Raw genomic sequence first — 19,396 nt, 5'->3', positions numbered from 1 at the left:
CAAAACATATTCATCCCAAATGGAAATATAAAGAAAAAACACCGGAGTAATTATCAAAGTATTTATTTTGACAACAGCACAGATTGTCCCGTTTACATGGGTCTTATATTCCTGGAACATTAACACTCATATGTATCCATTGATACAGTTGAAAACCTAAGGGCATACAGAAAAGAAGATGTCCTACAAAACGTATTTATCAATGACATACCAACTGATGGTTCTGAGTAACCCAACATATCCCAAACCCCAAAAAGACATCTATGCCATAAGCCTATGAATAAAGGGAGAGATAACCAAATGAAAAAAAGCCGAGGGTTCAGAGGGTTAAAAGGGAGACTTCATCTTCTCATCATTACAATAATACCAATAATTACAGGTAAACTAATCAATATTTTTTATCTTAACAATGGATCAAAATCTATGTGTAATGTGAAAGGGGTTGCTTGCGGGGATGAACCAATATTACAGTTCCTTTCCGTTCTAAAGAGCTTCTTGGCCTCTTGCAGCTCTTTGTTTTGGTTTTCCAGCCCACAAACTCTGCTCTCATGAGCCTCCTTTCCAGTAGCAGCAGCAGGAAGCAGCTGTTTCCAGTGAGAAACGTCAGATAAATCCACAGTAGACTACATGCTCAGACCCAAACACAGTTAACGAGTAGCTGATGAAAACAGTGGAGTATTTCAACAACACATTCTATCTCCCAATTCGCCAAATACCGTCGCCTGGTCAGTGCCTCTCGGAATCAGAGACCTATGCACTGGGTACCCCTCTTGTGTTACTTTTGGATGGATCAGGGACCGCGTGTCAATATGTGCTCGTTACATGCATAGTGCCCTTTCAAAATAAACTTCTGTTTTCACAGGAAGTTATGTTTAGACAACAAAACCACTTAGGTAGGGTTAGGAAACCGTTGTGGTTGACATTAACTTCACGTGAATAGCAACTCACAGGACTGACAATACTAACGACTCACGTGACTTACGGGGTTGGCGATATTAACGACTCACGTGACTCAAGGGACTGATGATACTAACGACTCACGGGACTGATGATACTAATGACTCACGTGACTTACGGGGCTGGCGATACTAACTACTCAAGTGCCTCAGGGGACTGACGATACTAATGACTCGTGACAAGCAACTCACAGGACTGGCAATACCGACAAGTCACGCGACTAACGACTGACCTGACAAAATAAGTCAACGTTACTTTTAGTTTCCCACGGGACACGAACAGCGGTCTCCTGGATGAAAGTCTTGTGTTTGTTTGACCTATACATCAGCTCTCCCACCTTCCCTTAGAGTACTCACACTATTAATACTACGTCACTGCTCCGAGCCTCGAATTACATTGAAGTTAGTTGAAAGCCTGGTCGTCACAAACTGTTGCTAAAGGGTGCTTTCGTGTGTTGGTTTCCAATGCCGAGCAGCGCTACCCAATCGGTGGTATTTGACGAGTTGGGAGTGAGACTAATAATTACTAACTGATTAATTTGTTCATCAAGGGGACACAAGTATGACTCCAAATGAATGCCAGTGTTGCTCTGTGTCTGCTGGATGTGTAATTAGGCAAGCTTTTGCTAACACGTTAGCCATATACAACTTTATAAGGCCAAAAAAATCAATTAATGCAGCTTTTTAAACATGATTTTTGGCATAACAATTGGCATCAAATATTTAGAAAAAGTATTGCTCGTTTTGAGCAGCCCTAAAACCCCATATAATGCTACCCACAATATTCACACAAAACAGATATTACAGTTAAACAGTTTCTATTCTTGCATTACGGTATTTCTATATTGAAGCCTGGACTACAGCGTCTGGTAGCTGTCAATGATTCCCTACGGGCAGGCGTGGCAGGCAGACGTAGGCCTGGGCGAACAGGTTGATGTTCAGGGGGTTGCCATCCAGACGGATATCCTCCAGGTTGTGGCGGATGAAGTAGCGATCATGGCGGTTACAAAAGGTGTCCTCATGCAGAGTCAGGATGTTGTTATTCTGATTGGGGTACAAGAAAGTGACCGTTTATGTTTTAACACTGGAAGTGTTAGGATTCAACATTTGTGGAGGGGTTAGCGTTGACTCTACATAACTATTAAAAAATAGGAAATTACAGTTTGAGTTAACGGAATTAGAGGATAAAGTGATGACTTTGAAAATTCTATGGTATTTTGTCTATTTATTGTACTTTTTTGCCTCCTTGTTTAAGGTTCTCTATACGATATCCAGAGCATTAATATAGGCGAGCAGCAAACAAGTATTTGCTATGTAAAGATATGGTGGAGTAATGTCTATCTGAGCAGAGAATGCTGAGCTTCTCTGTGCTTTGTTTACATGGCCGGGCCAGCCGCTCGTGCCTTTCTGTGTATGTTAGTGCATGTGATCGATTCCAAAATTGATCCCAGCTTGCTGTCACTTGCTGTGACTGTGCTTTACAGTGTTGCAGTGACTGCTGTATTTAGTTGGTGTGTGACTAATCCGGTTACCTGCTGGCTGCAAACTAAATTTCCCGTTGGAGGCAATAAAAAAAGAAGAGGCATGACATGAATGAGCTTTTACCTGCAGGTGTAACACTCTCAGGCTCAGTGGTAGTGGTGTTGGAATGTAATCCAGGTTATTGTTGGACAGATAGAGGAATTCCAGCTGGCTCATATCCTGCATGGAGGAAAAAGAAACACACATGACACAGTAATACATGCAACCACTATCCACAGGAGGCAACCACACCACACCCACTGAATATGAACTGTCTGGACCACGGACACTCGACTTGCTTTGCCTGGGGGCGCACTTTTGCAAAATGACAGGAGGCCACATAACAGACATTCAGGGATTAACCCGTATCTCTGCCGGGGGTCCCCAGCTCTCATCTCATCACTCATCTTCAACCGCTTATCCGGGACCGGGTCGTGGGGGCAACAGCTCCAGCAAGGGGGGACCCGAATCTTCCCTTTCACGGGCCACATTTACCAAGCCCCAAGCTCTATTAGTCTATTTTGATGTTTTTTATGCACATTCTTTATATTAAAAGTACATACAAAAAAAAGTAAGATATTTCCATTCGTCCATATTTCCCATCATGTAATCATTGTTTTATTAAGCAGCATGGCTGCAGACCTACAGTATGAGGGTCAGACAAAGCAGCTGGATCTCCCATAATTCAACAGGGGGCTGCTGGAAAACAGCTGGAACATCAATCTATGGTCTAAAATGTCTGTATTTGATGTTCTAACTATCCACATAGTATATATATATATATATATGAACGAGCATAACATCCAGTTTGTCTGCAACACAAAAACAGCTATAATGCACAAACAGGTCAATCTCAAAACGATTCAGTGAGAAATTCGAGAACAATAACATTGACCTATAGTGACATTTTCTCGATCCTTTAGAATGGACTTTAATTCCCCCATACAGTAGTAACCAGCTGTGACAATTTCAGGTCCCTCTGTACATTATTCCAGGAAGAAGGAGCAGCATATTGAAAGCTTTTTCCCCAGTTTCGTTCGAACCTTTGGGACCAACATCTGTAGAACACTGTGAGAGCGCAGGCCATATTGATTTTGGTTTGTGCACATGAATGTACACAGATACGAAGGAACCAGTCCAAGGAGAGATTTATATATAAGACCAATGCCAAAGTCTGCGGACAGACAGAGATGGCCATTTAGCAGCCGCATACAGGTTATAGTGGTGTACAACATTTCCACAGCCAGTAATATAACGTAAAGCACAATGGTATACAGTATCCAGGTGCTTTAGGCACTGGTCAGGTGCATTCATATGGAGCAGTTCACCGCAATCAAATAAAGGTAAAGAAGTTGCCGAAATCAAATGTTTCCTCGCCTGGAGGGAGAAACAGAAATTTGTTTCTAAAAAAGAACCCCAGTTTAAGTTTTCAATGTGTGATTTGATAGACAATCTCTGATCAATAATGGTATCTTAATGCTTAAATGTTGTGACTATTTCAATATCAACCCCTTGAGCAGTTGAAACCTTAAGAAGATTAGATGGTTACTTTTTGCCATTTGAAAATACCATGAATTTTGATTTGTCTACATTTAACACCAATTTAAGTTGAGTTAAACGGGACCGAACCACATTAAAGGCAGACTGCAGGAATTCAAGGGTCTGTACAACTGAAGGGGATGAGCAATAAATAATGACATCGTCTGCATAAAAATGGAATATGTTATCATGTGACTGAAATGCCATACTTGAAGGGATTGAAATGTGGTTGAAAGTGCTTGAAATTTTCCAGTAAGTCGACCTTGTTTTTGTCAGATCATCAGAGTAATACTATATGACCACAAATTAACATGCTCGTCATGTGTAAAATCTTCTTTTTTTTATTATTTTAAGCGTATGCAGGATATTTACCTGGAATCCCTCGGAATGTACCCCATGACTGATCAGCCTGTTGTTACGTAGATCAATGCGTTTCATGGTGATTGGCAGCTCAGGCATAGCCCGCAGGTTGTTATCAGCTAATAGGAGCTCCTGGAGCTGCGGCAGAGAGCGAAACACATCCTCATCCATCCCTGAGATCTGGTTCCCTGTTAGATCGATGGACCGGAGTTTATCTGTAACGAACCACAACAAACAAATCATATCATCCGTTATGTCTAAGAGTTTGTGCCAGGGTGTGTCCAAAGTGATTCCTCACTGAGGTTGATGAAGTCTGTGTTCTTGACGTGTCGGATCGTGTTGAAGCGGCTGTAAAAATGGGTGGTGTCTTTGGGCAGGAGCGGGATCTGATCCAGGCCCATGTCATCACAGTACACACTCCCACCAATGCATACACACAGTAGACAGGTAGGCATACCTGCAAACAGAGACGGTAGAGTTTTAATGCATATGCACTGGATACTGAAGAACATTGAACTTGTGTGAGTCGTAGATATACACCCAGTTAAAGGTCCCATATTATAAAAAAAGTGAGATTTTCTGTGAAAGTATCAAAACGCTTAATCCATAGGGAAATACACACAGCCCGTATTCAGAAACTCTGCATTTGAAACAAGCTGTCAGGATTTCTGTCCATCTGTGATGTCACAAATATACAATATTTAAACCCTTTACACAGATTTAAACGTAAACATTCTAAATGTGTCTCAGTTTATTTCTGGTTGAAGTGTATGTAAAGTGTATGTAAAACAGGAAGTACACATGGACCCAAGCTGTTGCCTAGCAACGCAATTCTGTTGCAATTTCGTCGTAATTCCGTCGAAATGCACTAAAACGGAACGTTTAAGACAGACAGTAAATACAGGCATATTCAGGCGGACAGTATGAGGAAAATACCGTGTTTTTTTAACATTACAGCATGTAAACATGTTCTAGTAGAAACACAAAATACAAGTATGAACCTGAAAATGAGCATAATATGGGACCTTTAATGCTTTAACCTACCCAGGCCAGTCTCAGGGCCAAAGAGACCTGGTCCCTTGAAGTCCAGGGTGACGGGGGCTGGTGGCAGGGTGGGCAAGGTCACCTCCTCCTCGTAGTGTTCAGATGTGGGCTGGTTGGGTGCTGAGGGGGTGTCTGGTGCTACGTTGCCCACCTCAATCTGTCCTCAGGAAGAGAGTGACAGTTCAGATCAGAAATCTTTATGACTTTGGAGATAAATAAGACTGGAAACTAGAGTTTACAGCATATTTACTATACGAGCACATTCTATCCCTAACCTTTACCAAGCAGTTTTCATTTCTGTAACTTAACCACATTGTGATAATTATTGTGTGCAGACATTGTTAGCGAGAGAGAGAGAGAGAGAGAGAGAGAGGGAGAGAAAATGCTGCATGGGTAAAATAATGTCAGAAATAATAGGAAAATTAAGGCACAGTAGTCAGATCTATTTATCTTGCTCTCTTGTTTGCAGTGTATTGTATAATGGAAAGAAAAAAGAGAAGAGGATTGTAAATGATTGAACATTCTGGCCTAACTGTATTAAACAGCAGCATTTGCAACAAAGAAAGATTGCTTAACTGCAAAGCAAGAAGGCTATCCAAGCAACGTAAAGGACGACCAACGCAGCAGAGTAGTTTCGATTGTTTTTAATGGATTGGTTCACATTTCTTTTAAAGTCTTTCTTAAAACAATAACCAGGTGCCCATATGAACATTAAAACAGGTTTATGTTGCTGTAACCTGTTCATTCTGGCCATTGAAATCCCTTCCTAATGTGCTTTCAATGTGTTGGGGACAAAATCCATTGCTATGCAAAATGTATTCTAATATGAGGCTTCATCTGTCCAAGTTAGACAAGTCAAGTGGATATCCTCCAAGTTTACCGTCTTTTTGGGGCCCTAATTAACGTATCATGGTAACTCTGATTAACTCAATACTAGCTATCTATGGGTCTATGACTATGGGAAATTGTAACCCTCTAGTAAAACTAAATACTTTTCAGACAAAAATATAGGGAAAGAATAGTGTACCAGCTCTTTAACACACTATAAAAGCACCACAGTCTAACGTGTGAGACTCTCTCAAAATCAAATGCTTGACCGTCCCCTTTTTAGGACAGTGACTGCTGGTGGTCCAGTGACTCCTACCAGTCCATCAGCCATTGTCCATGAGCAGGATGGCTGCACTTGGGCATATTAACTGAGTTTTCTGACCCGTTTTTGAGAAAACTCTCTCTGAGGGGACAGATATGGCAACAATGCATGAGCCTCGACCTCAGAGGGCCATTCGCATTTTCGCGTCGGCCACAGTAGTTCTCCTACCCGCTTGGCACCTGGGTGAAGCTTCAGTTGGTGGCAATCTGCAACTTCACCGCTAGATACCGCCAGATCCTACACACTGCTCCTTTAAGTCTTAAGGAAGGCATTTTTGTAAAGAGTAATAACGACGGTTTAGGTGAGTTTTATTCTGTTTCTGTCCGGTTTGAATGAAGTGTTTTACGATGCTCCGCTACGTACAGCTGATCTCAACATAAACTAAAATCAAGGTGGATGATGGCGCAAGCTGAACAGAGAGGGCTCTGGGGGCAATCGTACTCGGGCAGCTTGGCGGAGGTCTGCGCTTTCCGAGTGCCATTCTAGTTATATATATAAATATAAAAGATAGACATGTATGTTAAAAAAAAAGCACACAGAAAATTAAAAGCATACAGAATTTGTGTATATTTGTTGCATATATAAATTAAATAGCTATATATAGTTAACATATATGGTCGCAACATATAATACATATCAAAATTCCTCATATAGATATTTTTAATACATGAACATATACAAATTTTGTGCGTATATCCATGTATGTATATGATAATATATCACCTTATAGGTAACATACATGCATAAATACGTATATATAGTTAACATATACTATGTGTACTAATTCTACTATGGCTACTTCATATATGTTATATACTTATATCTTCAAATGCAAATTAAGCTAAAAGGTTAGGCTATAGAGCGCATTCGTTTTAGCGTGTTCATAAAAATCTGCTGTTGTGCAATGGCTGTGTTACTACTGGCGGTGGATGGGAGACTGTGCTAAACAGTTGAAAAGCAATGCTTTCATCTGTTATGACCACGAAGTTTATGCTTGTTGCAGAGGCGTTTTGATAAATTACTCTTATTGGCTTTTTACTCCTAAAGGTTACTGTACTGGTTCCATTCTCTCTCGTGTGTGGTGGAGGAGAATGGTATAATACGCTGTAAACAATTGCTGTTAATTTACAGCAGGATTTCAACAGTATTAACCTGTTATTGCTAAAAACATTGCTTTACGGTCAATACAAAAGAAAACCTGTTAAATTACGCTCATAGGCCATTTTTTAACTGAACTATTATGCATTCTTAAAAAACTTTTACTTTACTGCTGATCAACTGTCTAAAGTATCATCAGTAACAGTTTCATGCAGTATTTCTTTAATTCTGGGACCTGATCTGCACATGTGAGGCTTGTACATTGTACATGATTGTAAAATCAGTGAATTAGCTTTATTGTTCTTCACTCACATGTTGTTCTGGTTTGCATTCTGTGCTTGTAGCAGCTATAGACATACATTTTGGGAAAAGTGTCTATTATAGCCTTTTTCCTAACAAGTGCCTTTAATTGTATTTAGTGTAACTATTCCTATGTCTGTAACCTGCTAAGTCTATTCATCTAGGCAAAAAATGATGTTTGTTAAAATGTATGTAAAAAAAATACAACCTAAATAGTGCATTAAAACAAATCAGTAAGATAATGTAAAAGAAAGGTGAAAAACAGCTATATAATGTATCTTTAAACAGTAAATTAACTGTAAAATACTGTGAAATTAATAAAAAAAAAACAGTTCAAAATGTATTTTTCATTAACAGTATAACAAATTTCAGCGACAGTATAATAATGTTAATTTTACAGTAACATAAAGGTAACCCTTTATGTTCTTTACTGTTATTTTACTGGGAAATTCTTAACAGTGTAATTATATAGTGAATAGTTACGTATTTCCTTATAATTATGGCTTGAAAAACTAGTACTTGGTGGACTTTGGCTCCTGGTCTCTCTGGGGCTTGCTGGAGGTTCTATGGGGGCTGTGTGGTAGGCCATCACAAACATCCCCCTGGTTCTCCGGTGTCGTTAACCCAAGTTGAGCACTGCAAGCCTCCATTCACAAGGTTGTGGAGAAAAGATTATTGTAAATCCATCTTTTATAGGTAAAAAAACTCTCAGGGCTTTGGGATAGATCCTGGCGGCCTAGAGGCAAGCCAGGGCCCGCCGGGTTTTCTGGGGCTATAGCTAATAGAACCTTATAATTATGGATTTGGAACTACTACTTTATGGACTTTTTGCTCCTGGTCCTTCTGGGGCTTCCTGTGAGCCTGCTCAGGAACTGAGTGATAGAGTAAGGTGGCAGAGAGCCTCTCCAGGGCCCGTCTGGTCCTTTGGGGCTTCCTGTGAGCCTGCTCAGGAACTGAGTGATAGAGTAAGGTGGCAGAGAGCCTCTCCAGGGCCCGTCTGGTCCTTTGGGGCTTGCCGGAGGCTGCATGGGGGCCCCTATGGGAACTCGTTGGTACTCAAGCGCCACCTGATGTTCATTTTAGGGAATTACATCATTTCCCAGCATCCAACTGGGTCCTAATGGTAAGGACTAACGAATCTGGGCCTAGAAAATGGAACCCATTCAAAGTCAATGTGATTGGTTCATAATTTCAATACATGCTAAGTCTTTGCAGTGTGTCTCACCTGCAAATCTCTATGGAAAGCCATTTTTACTATTTATTTTTTTTGCAAGCTAGGGATTACGGCCCGAACTACCACAGAGTCTGACACTGTTTAGAGAAAGTCTTTGGTAATAAATCAAACGGAATGAACCTGCTTTCCTTACTACTCGTACTATAATGATAAGAATCCATCCCTTCCATCCCCCTTACCTCTTGGTCCAAGTCATCATAATCATAACTGTCTCCATAAACGTTGACGTCCAGGTTCTCCCAGTCCATCTCGTTGTTCAGGTCGTAGTTCTCCAGGTCAAAAGGTTCATCATCTGGCTTGCCTGGAGGTGCTGCCATGTTAGGGTCGGGGCCCATGAAGACGAGGACCAAGGCAAGAGCCATCATCACAGATTGCAGAGACATCCTCAGCTCCAACATGGGGCCTACCTGTTAACATCAAGAGAGTCAAATGAAGGGTTTCATTTTCCAGTGTCAATATGTTCAGTTACTGTTTCTCAAACAGGGTCAAAAGCTACCATTGAGAACACTGAGAATATGCGTTTGGTATTTTACCAGCAAAAAACTAATCTAATCTAAAACTATATCTAAATTATCTAAGCCAACAAAATAAATAAATGTATGTATATATTAAAATGATTCACAATTTGGCCACCACCAGAAAATATGAAATGCACTGTTGATTAAATTAAATATGGAAAAACAAAATAATTGAATAACTGTGAGAGGTTTTTCTTTTGGTGTCTGTTTTCTAAAAGAGGTTATTATTTGGGGGATTCCAGCCCGTATTCAATACCGACGTAAAATACCGCCGTTTTGTCACGGCCCCTCGGCGTGTGATCAAGAAAGTCCAATGTAAACAATGTAAACCCATTCGCGGCAATATGAAATGTTCAGAGAAAAGAGTGTGGGGACGTATTCTAAAGTGCAAAAAAACACACACATGGGCGGTGGATGGTTGTAACAAACATTGGGCTTTCATCCAGCAGACCGCTGTTCGTGTCCCGTGCATTAAGTTTCATTTTCAATTTACAAATAGCTGTTCGTTTGTGTCAGGTGTTCACGTTACAGTAAGTGGTTTTGTTGCCTAAACCTAAGCAAGTACTTGTTTACTGCGACCGTAAAGTGACAACAAAAGGGTCTGATATAGCGACAGTATATGACGAGTGACCTCAGTAAGTGTAAAATCCTGGCTCCAGCCCTGCTCTGAAAGGCACTTTATTAAATTCTCCATACACAACACAAGAATGTCCTAGATGTGCTACTTGTTTAAAAGTACTGACCATCTTATTGCTGCTCCTAATCTTGCTCTTGAACATTCCCATTCTGATAGTGAAAAAAATCTGATCTTATTTACTGACATAGTTGACAATATTAGAAGTAAAATTGTTTTCATGAATAGGGATTTAAATTCCGATCCCAATGTTATTTTCAGTTGTTATCTTGTCATGGTCTTGTGAGTATTGTGTCCCATATGAACTCTTCTTTGACATTCTACCTGCTAGATATTAAAAAGAGGTTATTGGGGGTGTCAAATTATTAACTCCTCTCTCACTACTGACTCTGTTCTTCTTTATTTCAAGCATGCCCCGGTTACCCACTTTTTATAAAGCTGAAATGAAACCATAAAAGAAGAAAGAGAAAACTTTCACACAGGCACATGCTGTGCCTGTGTGAAAGTTATTCATGAAAGGGATAATGTATGACCCGCTCGCTGTACATTATCCAGCTTATTACACGGCTACTTACTTAAGATAAATGATATACACAAAACACAACAATGGTCCTCCAGAGTCCGAGACCAGAACTGCGTCCATGGCAACGGTCTGTTATACATAGCAGCGTTCTGCTATAAAGTACTAACCGACCGTATAATGCCGTAAATGACCGATCAGAATTGGGTATTCGACAAAGCTGTGTAATAAATTGACATAATATATATGTATTGTCATAATAACAGATGTTATATCATGATTGCCATCTATGAGCCTGTTTAATTACATTATATTTTAAAGGGGAACAGCACCTAAATTAAGAACTTCACTTTGTGGACCCACAGAATGTTTGTTTTGTTCTTTTTTTATATCCACATGAGCTTTATTCTATCGTAGTGTTGTCAGTTGTGAAACAGCAAATGTTCCCATATACTCAGAACATTCCTCTGGGTGATCTCAGTGTGGTCTGGGTATCATCGGATAATCCGTTTTTCCTTTTGAATTCAGAAAGGAAAAAACGTTTTTTTTATTTTTTCGTTTTAAACCAAAAACGAGAAAACGGCCGTTTTCTCGTTTTTGGTTTCTGAATCAAAAAATTCAAAACGAACCCAAACCGGGCCGTTTTTTTTTTTTTGCGAATTCCTTTTTTTCATTATTCGTTTTTAATTGAAGAACGGAAGTCACGTGGGTTTTTTCGTTTTTTCATTTTAAACCACAAACGAAAAATGGAATCACGTGGTGCTCTGTTTGTTTTTTGTTTCCAAACGAAAAACGAAAAAAACAAATTAAAAAAACGATCCGATTTAGTTTCTTCAAGTTTCTTTCTGTTATTTTCTCTTTTGAATCGAAGAGCGGAGAACGGCAGTCACATGACCAGGAAGTGAAGGCAAACATGTCAAAATAAAAGCCAAGAAGATAGTTTGGTCATTCTATAAAAGTGTAACATTATTTAAGCACAGGATCGAGGTAACAGTAGAAGATAAATAGGCTAAATAAATACACAAATAAATACATACATAGATATGTTTTTGTTTTGTTCTTTTCATTAACACATGAATGTCTTTTATCCAAAAAGTGTGTGATAAATTACAGGGAGGGTCTCTACAGATGTTATACAACAGGGAGGGTCTCTATAGATGTTATACAACAGGGAGGGTCTCTACAGATGTTATACAACAGGGAGGGTCTCTACAGATGTTATACAGAACTCTCACATAATTGACAATTTTCTCTCTCACACTCTTACTATGGGCTGTTTCTTTATGTCGGCAGGTGAGAAGCACTATGTGGCTACTCCTTTCAACACACATGACACTTCCACCTGATCCCTTCACTCCACTAGGAAGGCTGTAGCCGAGTAGTTCTACATCATGATAATGCTGATTTTTCAGCCAGCGATTATGACATTAATGCCAGCTAGACAGAATAAAGCTCTGTCTATCTGACAATAGTACTGTACTGAAGGCCACTTCATCAAAATCATGGAAATTCACAATAATTAGGCCTGTGCTAAAAAAGCCGACGCAAGTAAGCCAAATAATTTGTGGCCTATCGCAATAACCTCCATATTGTGTAAAACCATGGAACGAGTTCTTGCCAGCCACCTGACCAGCACAGTGCTAGATCTGCTCCAGTTCGCTTAAATAAGAGCAACAGAGGCCCAGACGACGCTGTGCTGACTCTGCTTAACACAGTCACAAAACACCTGATGCATCCGAAAGGTTATGCCAGAGCTTTATTCGCGGATTTTAGCTCAGCTTTTAACTCAATGAAGACGCATATTCTCCTGAAAAGGCTCATTGATCTCAACATCAACACAGGGTGAGTTCTGTGGATCAGAGGGTCAGTGTCAGGGAGAACATATCAGACGTGCTGCCCACAAGGCTGTGTTCTTTCCCCTGTGCTATTCTCTCTTTTTACTAATGAATTTATGATCAATGAGAAACATTTTAGACTGTTTAAGTATGCGGATGACATGGCCTTTGTTGGCCTTTTACAGGAAACAGGCCCACTAGGTGAAGCTGCCTATCTGGCCCACACTACAGCTTTTTTTTTACAGATTTCTAGGTGGCTAGTGTGACACCCTTCAAACACGGTGTCACACTAGCCAGCTAGAAATCAATGTGGCCGAGACGAAAGAATTAATCATGTGCTGCACAAAACAACATTTGATCACAGAGCCAGTTTCACTTGATGGCCAACATGTTGAAACTGTGGGACACTTTAAATACCTCGGTACAGTCCTGGACACCCAGGTGAGCTTCTCTGTAAATACAGAGTATATTTTCAAGAGATGCTCACAGCGACTTTGTCTTCTAAGGAAACTTAGTGGCCTCGGTGTCAGCCAGCAGATTTTAGAATTAGTGTACAAAACTATTGTTGAGAGTGTTTTAACCTTTAACCTTCCTGCCTGGTACGGTCACCTACACTGTAGATAGAAGAATAAACTGTCTAGGATTGTGTCAATAGCAGGCAAAATAGGTGGTAAACCCCAAAAGCCCTTGACTCAACTTTTTACAGAAAGGACGAGGAAGAAAGCGAGGAGCATCCTGGCAGATAGCTCCCATCCTCTCTGCAGCCAGTCGGGAGGTGCTATAGAGCCCCTCTGGCAACTAAAAATGTGTTTAAAAAGTCTTTCATCCCAAATGCCATCAATACTCTTAACTCAACACAGTGACTGAGCAGATCTGAGCCACAGACACTGACATGAACTGTTTTTAATGTGTAACATAACCTGTCTCTGTTTTTTACTAACTGCTGTCTGGTTTTTAATGTCTGTTGTTTTCTGTGTTTTGTGAGCTGAAGACAAATTTCCAGCCTGGTGGACAATACAGTTTGATTGTATTGTATTGATCAGATCATATTGCGGGGCCGTCAGCTTTACAATTTAGTTTGGAGGGAGATTCGCTATCAGTGAAGTCAGTGCATTTTATGAGTAGGCCTTCTGTGACATTACCCACCGTAGGGGTCAGAGGTCACCACTCCTCAATCCCCAAGGATTTTCTTTTCAGTCAAATTTTCAATTTTGACGCATTTATAGATGAAAAGTCAAGTCAATAAACATGATCAATGATAGATAAGTATGGTTGATCAGCATGTTTGCCAACCTTCAGACATCATAGTCTAATATGAGGATTAATCAGCCTGAGTTCACTAAAAAACTGAAATCACTAACTTTCTGTATTCTGTTTGGTGGTTTATGATGCTTTTCAATCATTTCTAGCCTATTTGGTATAATATGTAATTTTACTTAATTTGTTCGACATCATGATAATGCAGATTTTTCAACCAGTGGTTATGACATTAATGCCAGCTAGACAGAATAAAGCTCTGTCTGTCATGACAATAGAACTGTACTGAAGGCCTTTCCTTTATTTTGGTGACTCTTTACAGCCATCTGAAGACAGCAGGTATCTGTTAAATCTACAGTATCTGGAGTGATGAAGTGGCCTTCAGTACAGTACTATTGTCATGACAGACAGAGCTTTATTCTGTCTAGCTGGCATTAATGTCATAATCGCTTGTTGAAAAATCAGCATTATCATGATGTAGAACTACTCGGCTACAGCCTTCCTAGTGGAGTGAAGGGATCAGGTGGAAGTGTCAGGTGTGTTGAAAGGAGTAGCCACATAGTGCTTCTCACCTGCCGACATAAAGAAACAGCCCATAGTAAGAGTGTGAGAGAGAAAAGTGTCAATTATGTGAGAGTTCTGTATAACATCTGTAGAGACCCTCCCTGCTGTATAACATCTATAGAGACCCTCCCTGTAATTTATCACACACTTTTTGGATAAAAGACATTCATGTGTTAATGAAAAGAACAAAACAAAAATATCTATGTATGTATTTATTTGTGTATTTATTTAGCCTATTTATCTTCTACTGTTACTTTGATCCTGTTCTTAAATAATGTTACACTTTTATAGAATGACCAAACTATCTTCTTGGCTTTTATTTTGATATGTTTGCCTTCACTTCCTGGTCACGTGACTGCCGTTCTCCGCTCTTCGATTCAAAACAGAAAATGACAGAAAGAAACTTGAAGAAACTAAATCAGATCGTTTTTTTAATTTGTTTTTTTCGTTTTTCGTTTGGAAACAAAAAACAAACAGAGCACCACGTGATTCCGTTTTTCGTTTGTGGTTTAAAACGAAAAAACGAAAAACCCACGTGACTTCCGTTCTTCAATTCAAAACGAATAATGAGAAAAGGAATTCGCAAAAACAAACAAACGGCCCGGTTTGGGTTCGTTTTTCATTTTTTGATTCAGAAACGAAAAACGGGAAAACGGCTGTTTCCTGGTTTTTGGTTTAAAACGAAAAAATAAAAAAACGTTTTTTTCCTTTCTGAATTCCAAAGGAAAAACGGAATATCCGATGATACCCAGACCGAGCACCACGTGATTCCATTTTTCGTTTGTGGTTTAAAACGAAAAAACGAAAATCCCACGTGACTTCCGTTCTTCAATTAAAAACGAATAATGAAAAAAGGAATTCGCAAAAACAAAAAAATGGCCCGGTTTGGGTTCGTTTTTCATTTTTTGATTCAGAAACCAAAAACGAGAAAATGGCCGTTTTCTCGTTTTTGGTTTAAAACGAAAAAATAAAAAAAAGTTTTTTCCTTTCTGAATTCAAAAGGAAAAACGGATTATCCGATGATACCCAGACCAAGTGTCATCTATAATATCTTTCCCAATTAATTTGTATATGGAGCAGTTCCAGACTTCATCCTATGACATCACAAGTTTGAGTTTTAGCACTCGAGTATTGCACCATCTGTCCTGCACCTAAAGGAAAGAAGACCATAAAACAAGAAGAAGCCAAAAGATCTCTCTCTTGTTGCTCTCTTGTTCTCTTATCCTGACTTTTCGAAGGCCGACATCCAGCAACTTTGAAAGAAAAATCATTTGAAAACGAGAAACTCTGAATTCAACCAAATCTGGAAAACGCTGCCGCCATCGCTCCAGCAGAGTCAGGGTCAAAGAAAATCCAGCTGCCTGCTGAGAGAGAGAGAGAGAGAGATACAGATAGGCTCTCGAGCTTAGTCGCCACATTGGATTGAGCGCACCCGAAAACTTCGTGGAGCTCCAGACAACAATGGGCTGCCCATCCCCTCCAACATCACTTCTCCCCTGGCCATCGGAACTGCCAGGTGAGACTGTACAGTTTCCTGTTGTAGTGGGGTTGATGCTCATTAAGTAATTAAGAAGTGTTAGATCACAAGTATTATCTAACACCAAAATAGAATTAAAGCTAGGGTTGGTAATCTTCCTCAAAAATCTTTTTTGTTATATTTGTTTAAATTCTCATTACATCCCGACAGCAACCAATAAATCAAATGATCTGACTAAAAAAACTAAAAATATACAGTATCTGGTTGAAATGATTGTCTACCCTGTCCAATCATTGCACGTCATTGGAGTCTTCAACAAGCTGCTAGCTTGACAGCTGTGAGTACTAACAATAGCCATGTTAGTGATGCCATGCCATTATGATATGTTTACTTGGCGACTCTCTCTCTCTCTCTCTCTAGATTTAGGGACTTTTGTGCTGCGAGCTACTTCCATTGGAAAAGAGTTGGCAACACTGGGCTAGGTTTTTTCGGTTGGATAATTTCTAAAGCACAGCGTACTCGTGCTGTTTCTCAAGATTAAACAATCTATCTTTAATATCTATAATATATATTAATGTACTGTATATCGTGGATCAGGATCTCTTTCTCCCCCCAGGAGTGACTAACTGACTAATCTCAGGATGCTGGGCAGCTCTGGACAAACTCATCAAGTGATGCTAATGCAATGAGAGTGACAGAAAGCCCATTAGGTGAATCTGCACCACAGAAAGTCGTTTGAAATTATCACTGTAACCATGAACACAGACAACCATCTCCTCCTGAGATTCAGAGTTCATAATTAACCTTGGAAGCAGTAGTTAAAGCTGAAGTAGGCGAGATTGGAGCAAATATTTTTTACAAATATTTTAATATATTTTTTTCATTTCAATCCCTTCAAGAATGGCATTTCAGTCACATGATAACATATAAAAAATTGTATGCAGACGATGTCATTATTTATTGCTCATCCCCTTCAGCTGTACAGACCCTTGAATTCCTACAGTCTGCCTTTAATGTGGTTCAGTCCCGTTTAACTCAACTTAAGTTGGTGTTAAAGCTGAAGTAGGCGAGATTGGAGCAAATATAATTAAAAAAAGTTATTTTAATAAAACGGTCGCTATATCGTGACAGTAGTACATGAAACAGGTAACCTGAAAAAAATCACGTGCGTCTGTGTCCTTCCGTGTCCTCCGGTGCTCCTAACTGCATCTGCAAGATTTCACAGACCGGAGTAAAACAAGCAGTAAGAGCTGATCTGAGGTCTACTGTCCATCTGCCGTCTATGAGAGCCGGCTGTCAATCTCTCACAAACTCCGACCAAACGGTCAAACTATGCAGCGCTGATCAAATATGAATCAATATTCTGTTACATTAATGCCTATTTCTCTCCTCAAATGTTTTCAGAATCATCTTGTAGTGCACGGTTTAGCTGTAAAATGAGAAAGATTGTGACGCCGCCGCCATTGTGAAATCTGGTGAAGGAACGACAAGTTCCGGTCACATGACCGGAGCACAGCCAATAGGAACGTTCTCTCTCTCTCTGAAATGACCTGTGATTGGTCAAAGTCTCCCGTCACGGGCTAGATTTTCTAAAGACTGAAAACAGAGCCATGAGGAGGAGCAGAAGTCTAGTTATCTCTCAGAACATTTGAATAACAACATGCTGAAAGGTTATTATGGATTAATGATGCCAAAAATATACTGCCTACTGAAGCTTTAAGAAAACATCTCAATGCAGGGTCCATTTAGTAGCTGTTTTTGAGCTTTCAACCATATAATCTTCCCCAGCTGGAAAGTCGCTGGACTGTAAAGAACTGCTATTACTGGAAGGAATAAGTCTATGTGATTCCAGCAGTATATTTATATGTGACTCTGAGGAGCACATTAATGCAAGTCAGGAGTAAGATGGATTACTTCTTCTTTGTCTCCAGGGGTTGAAATCATGAACTTTTGCCTTTGCAAGTCCTCAACTCATTTTGTCCGTGATGATAGTATTATCTTTTATCAGTTCTGTGCCATTTATCGTGTCCATTTACCTCCCAAGATTGTTTAAGAGGCTGAATAGCAGTTCTACCCGGATCCCCTTCCCTGATTAGTGACCCAAAGGAGCATTGTTTGCTGCTTAGTCAGAATGCCAAAGGAATGTTTGCTCTGAGCGCTGACAGGACTGTGTGAATGATGGCCTGCTGGGACAGTTCCACAGACGTTATAGTGCTGCGTTTGAAAAGAAAGCCGTGGCTATACGTTTACCAAACCTCAAACCTGATCATAAATCAAACAAATGGATTACACACTTTTATTGTTACTGATAAGAGCACGCAGGTTAAAAACAGCTGCAGTATATCTGAATGTCATCAGGACCACTGACACTCAACTTACAGACTAGAATTGCAGATACGGCACCAAAAATTGTACATACAAATGTAAGTTACACTACTGAACTAGAGCATGCAATACACAGTTCTGTTTGAAAAACCGTGCAAGTAGAGCAGTTATTAATCTCACACTGTAAGCTGTCTGTACACAGAAAGAATTAAGAATTCCAGCACTGATTATACCGGCCACTGCAACTGAGAAAAAGATTAGAAATAAAGCGGAATTAATCTCTTTTTAACGTAAAGTCTCTCGTTCACGGCAAATATCATTACTGTCAGTGTCTGAAAAACTTAGAGGAAACATGATCTTCACTTGCCTGAATAAGGAAGGGAAACACATTGACATGTAATAATAGCAGAGAACTTACTGCTTTGTTTCTGCTGGACGCTCCTGAGGATTCCCCAACCTTCACTTCTTCTAGTCCTGTTGCTATTTTTTTTTTTACTTTGCTGCTTCCACCCCTGGGTGCTCTCAGACTGGTCCCAGAGTCCCTGTGCTGTGGGCCCCTGTTGTTCACTTGGCTTCAGAGTGGCCAGTGGACAATGCGTCATTATGCAGTGAGAGACGGGGGGATGACGCGGCAGAAAAACAGGGGGGGGGTTATGCAGGTCAATTCAGTCAACGTATACTCAGCTGTCACCGGTGACCCCTTCAAGACACACATACACACACACACACATCATTGCTGGAAACATAGTAGGTTTGGACCAACTTCAGCAGCAGACAAAAACCTCCAAATCTGAAAAAAATGTCCGAAAAAAAATCTAAAAAAAGTGTGAAAAATGCTAAACAAAAAGTCTGAAAAACATCCGAAAACAAAGTCTGACAAAAGTGTGAAAAAATGTCAGAAAAAAGAAGTCTGACAAATGTTTGGGAAAAAAAAGTCTGAAAAATGTCTGACAGTTGTTCGAAAAAAAAGTCTGAAAAATGTTAGAAAAAAAGTCTGCAAAATGGTTTAAAAAAAAAAAAGTCTGAAATTTTGTTTTTAAAAAAAAGTCTGAAAAAAGTTAGAA

The 19,396-nt window shown here is 39.9% G+C and overlaps 1 protein-coding gene across 1 annotated transcript; it reads right to left on the bottom strand.

The window, feature by feature from the left end:
* Positions 1–932: 932 nt before the first annotated feature.
* optc (opticin) lies at positions 933–18,944 on the bottom strand. The gene is made up of 7 exons (XM_037795779.1): positions 18,751–18,944; positions 9,382–9,609; positions 5,421–5,577; positions 4,675–4,833; positions 4,389–4,591; positions 2,562–2,657; positions 933–2,000 (listed from the first exon to the last, which is right to left on the bottom strand). Exons 2-7 carry the CDS (start codon positions 9,598–9,600, stop codon positions 1,833–1,835), a joined length of 1,002 nt encoding a protein of 333 aa, XP_037651707.1. The 5' UTR covers positions 9,601–9,609; positions 18,751–18,944; the 3' UTR covers positions 933–1,832.
* Positions 18,945–19,396: the final 452 nt, after the last annotated feature.

Source organism: Sebastes umbrosus, chromosome 1, assembly GCF_015220745.1.
Source record: "Sebastes umbrosus isolate fSebUmb1 chromosome 1, fSebUmb1.pri, whole genome shotgun sequence".
In the NCBI taxonomy this organism is placed as follows: domain Eukaryota; kingdom Metazoa; phylum Chordata; class Actinopteri; order Perciformes; family Sebastidae; genus Sebastes; species Sebastes umbrosus.
Note: the sequence above shows the minus strand (reverse complement) of the source record. Positions and strands in the feature narration are given on the sequence as shown.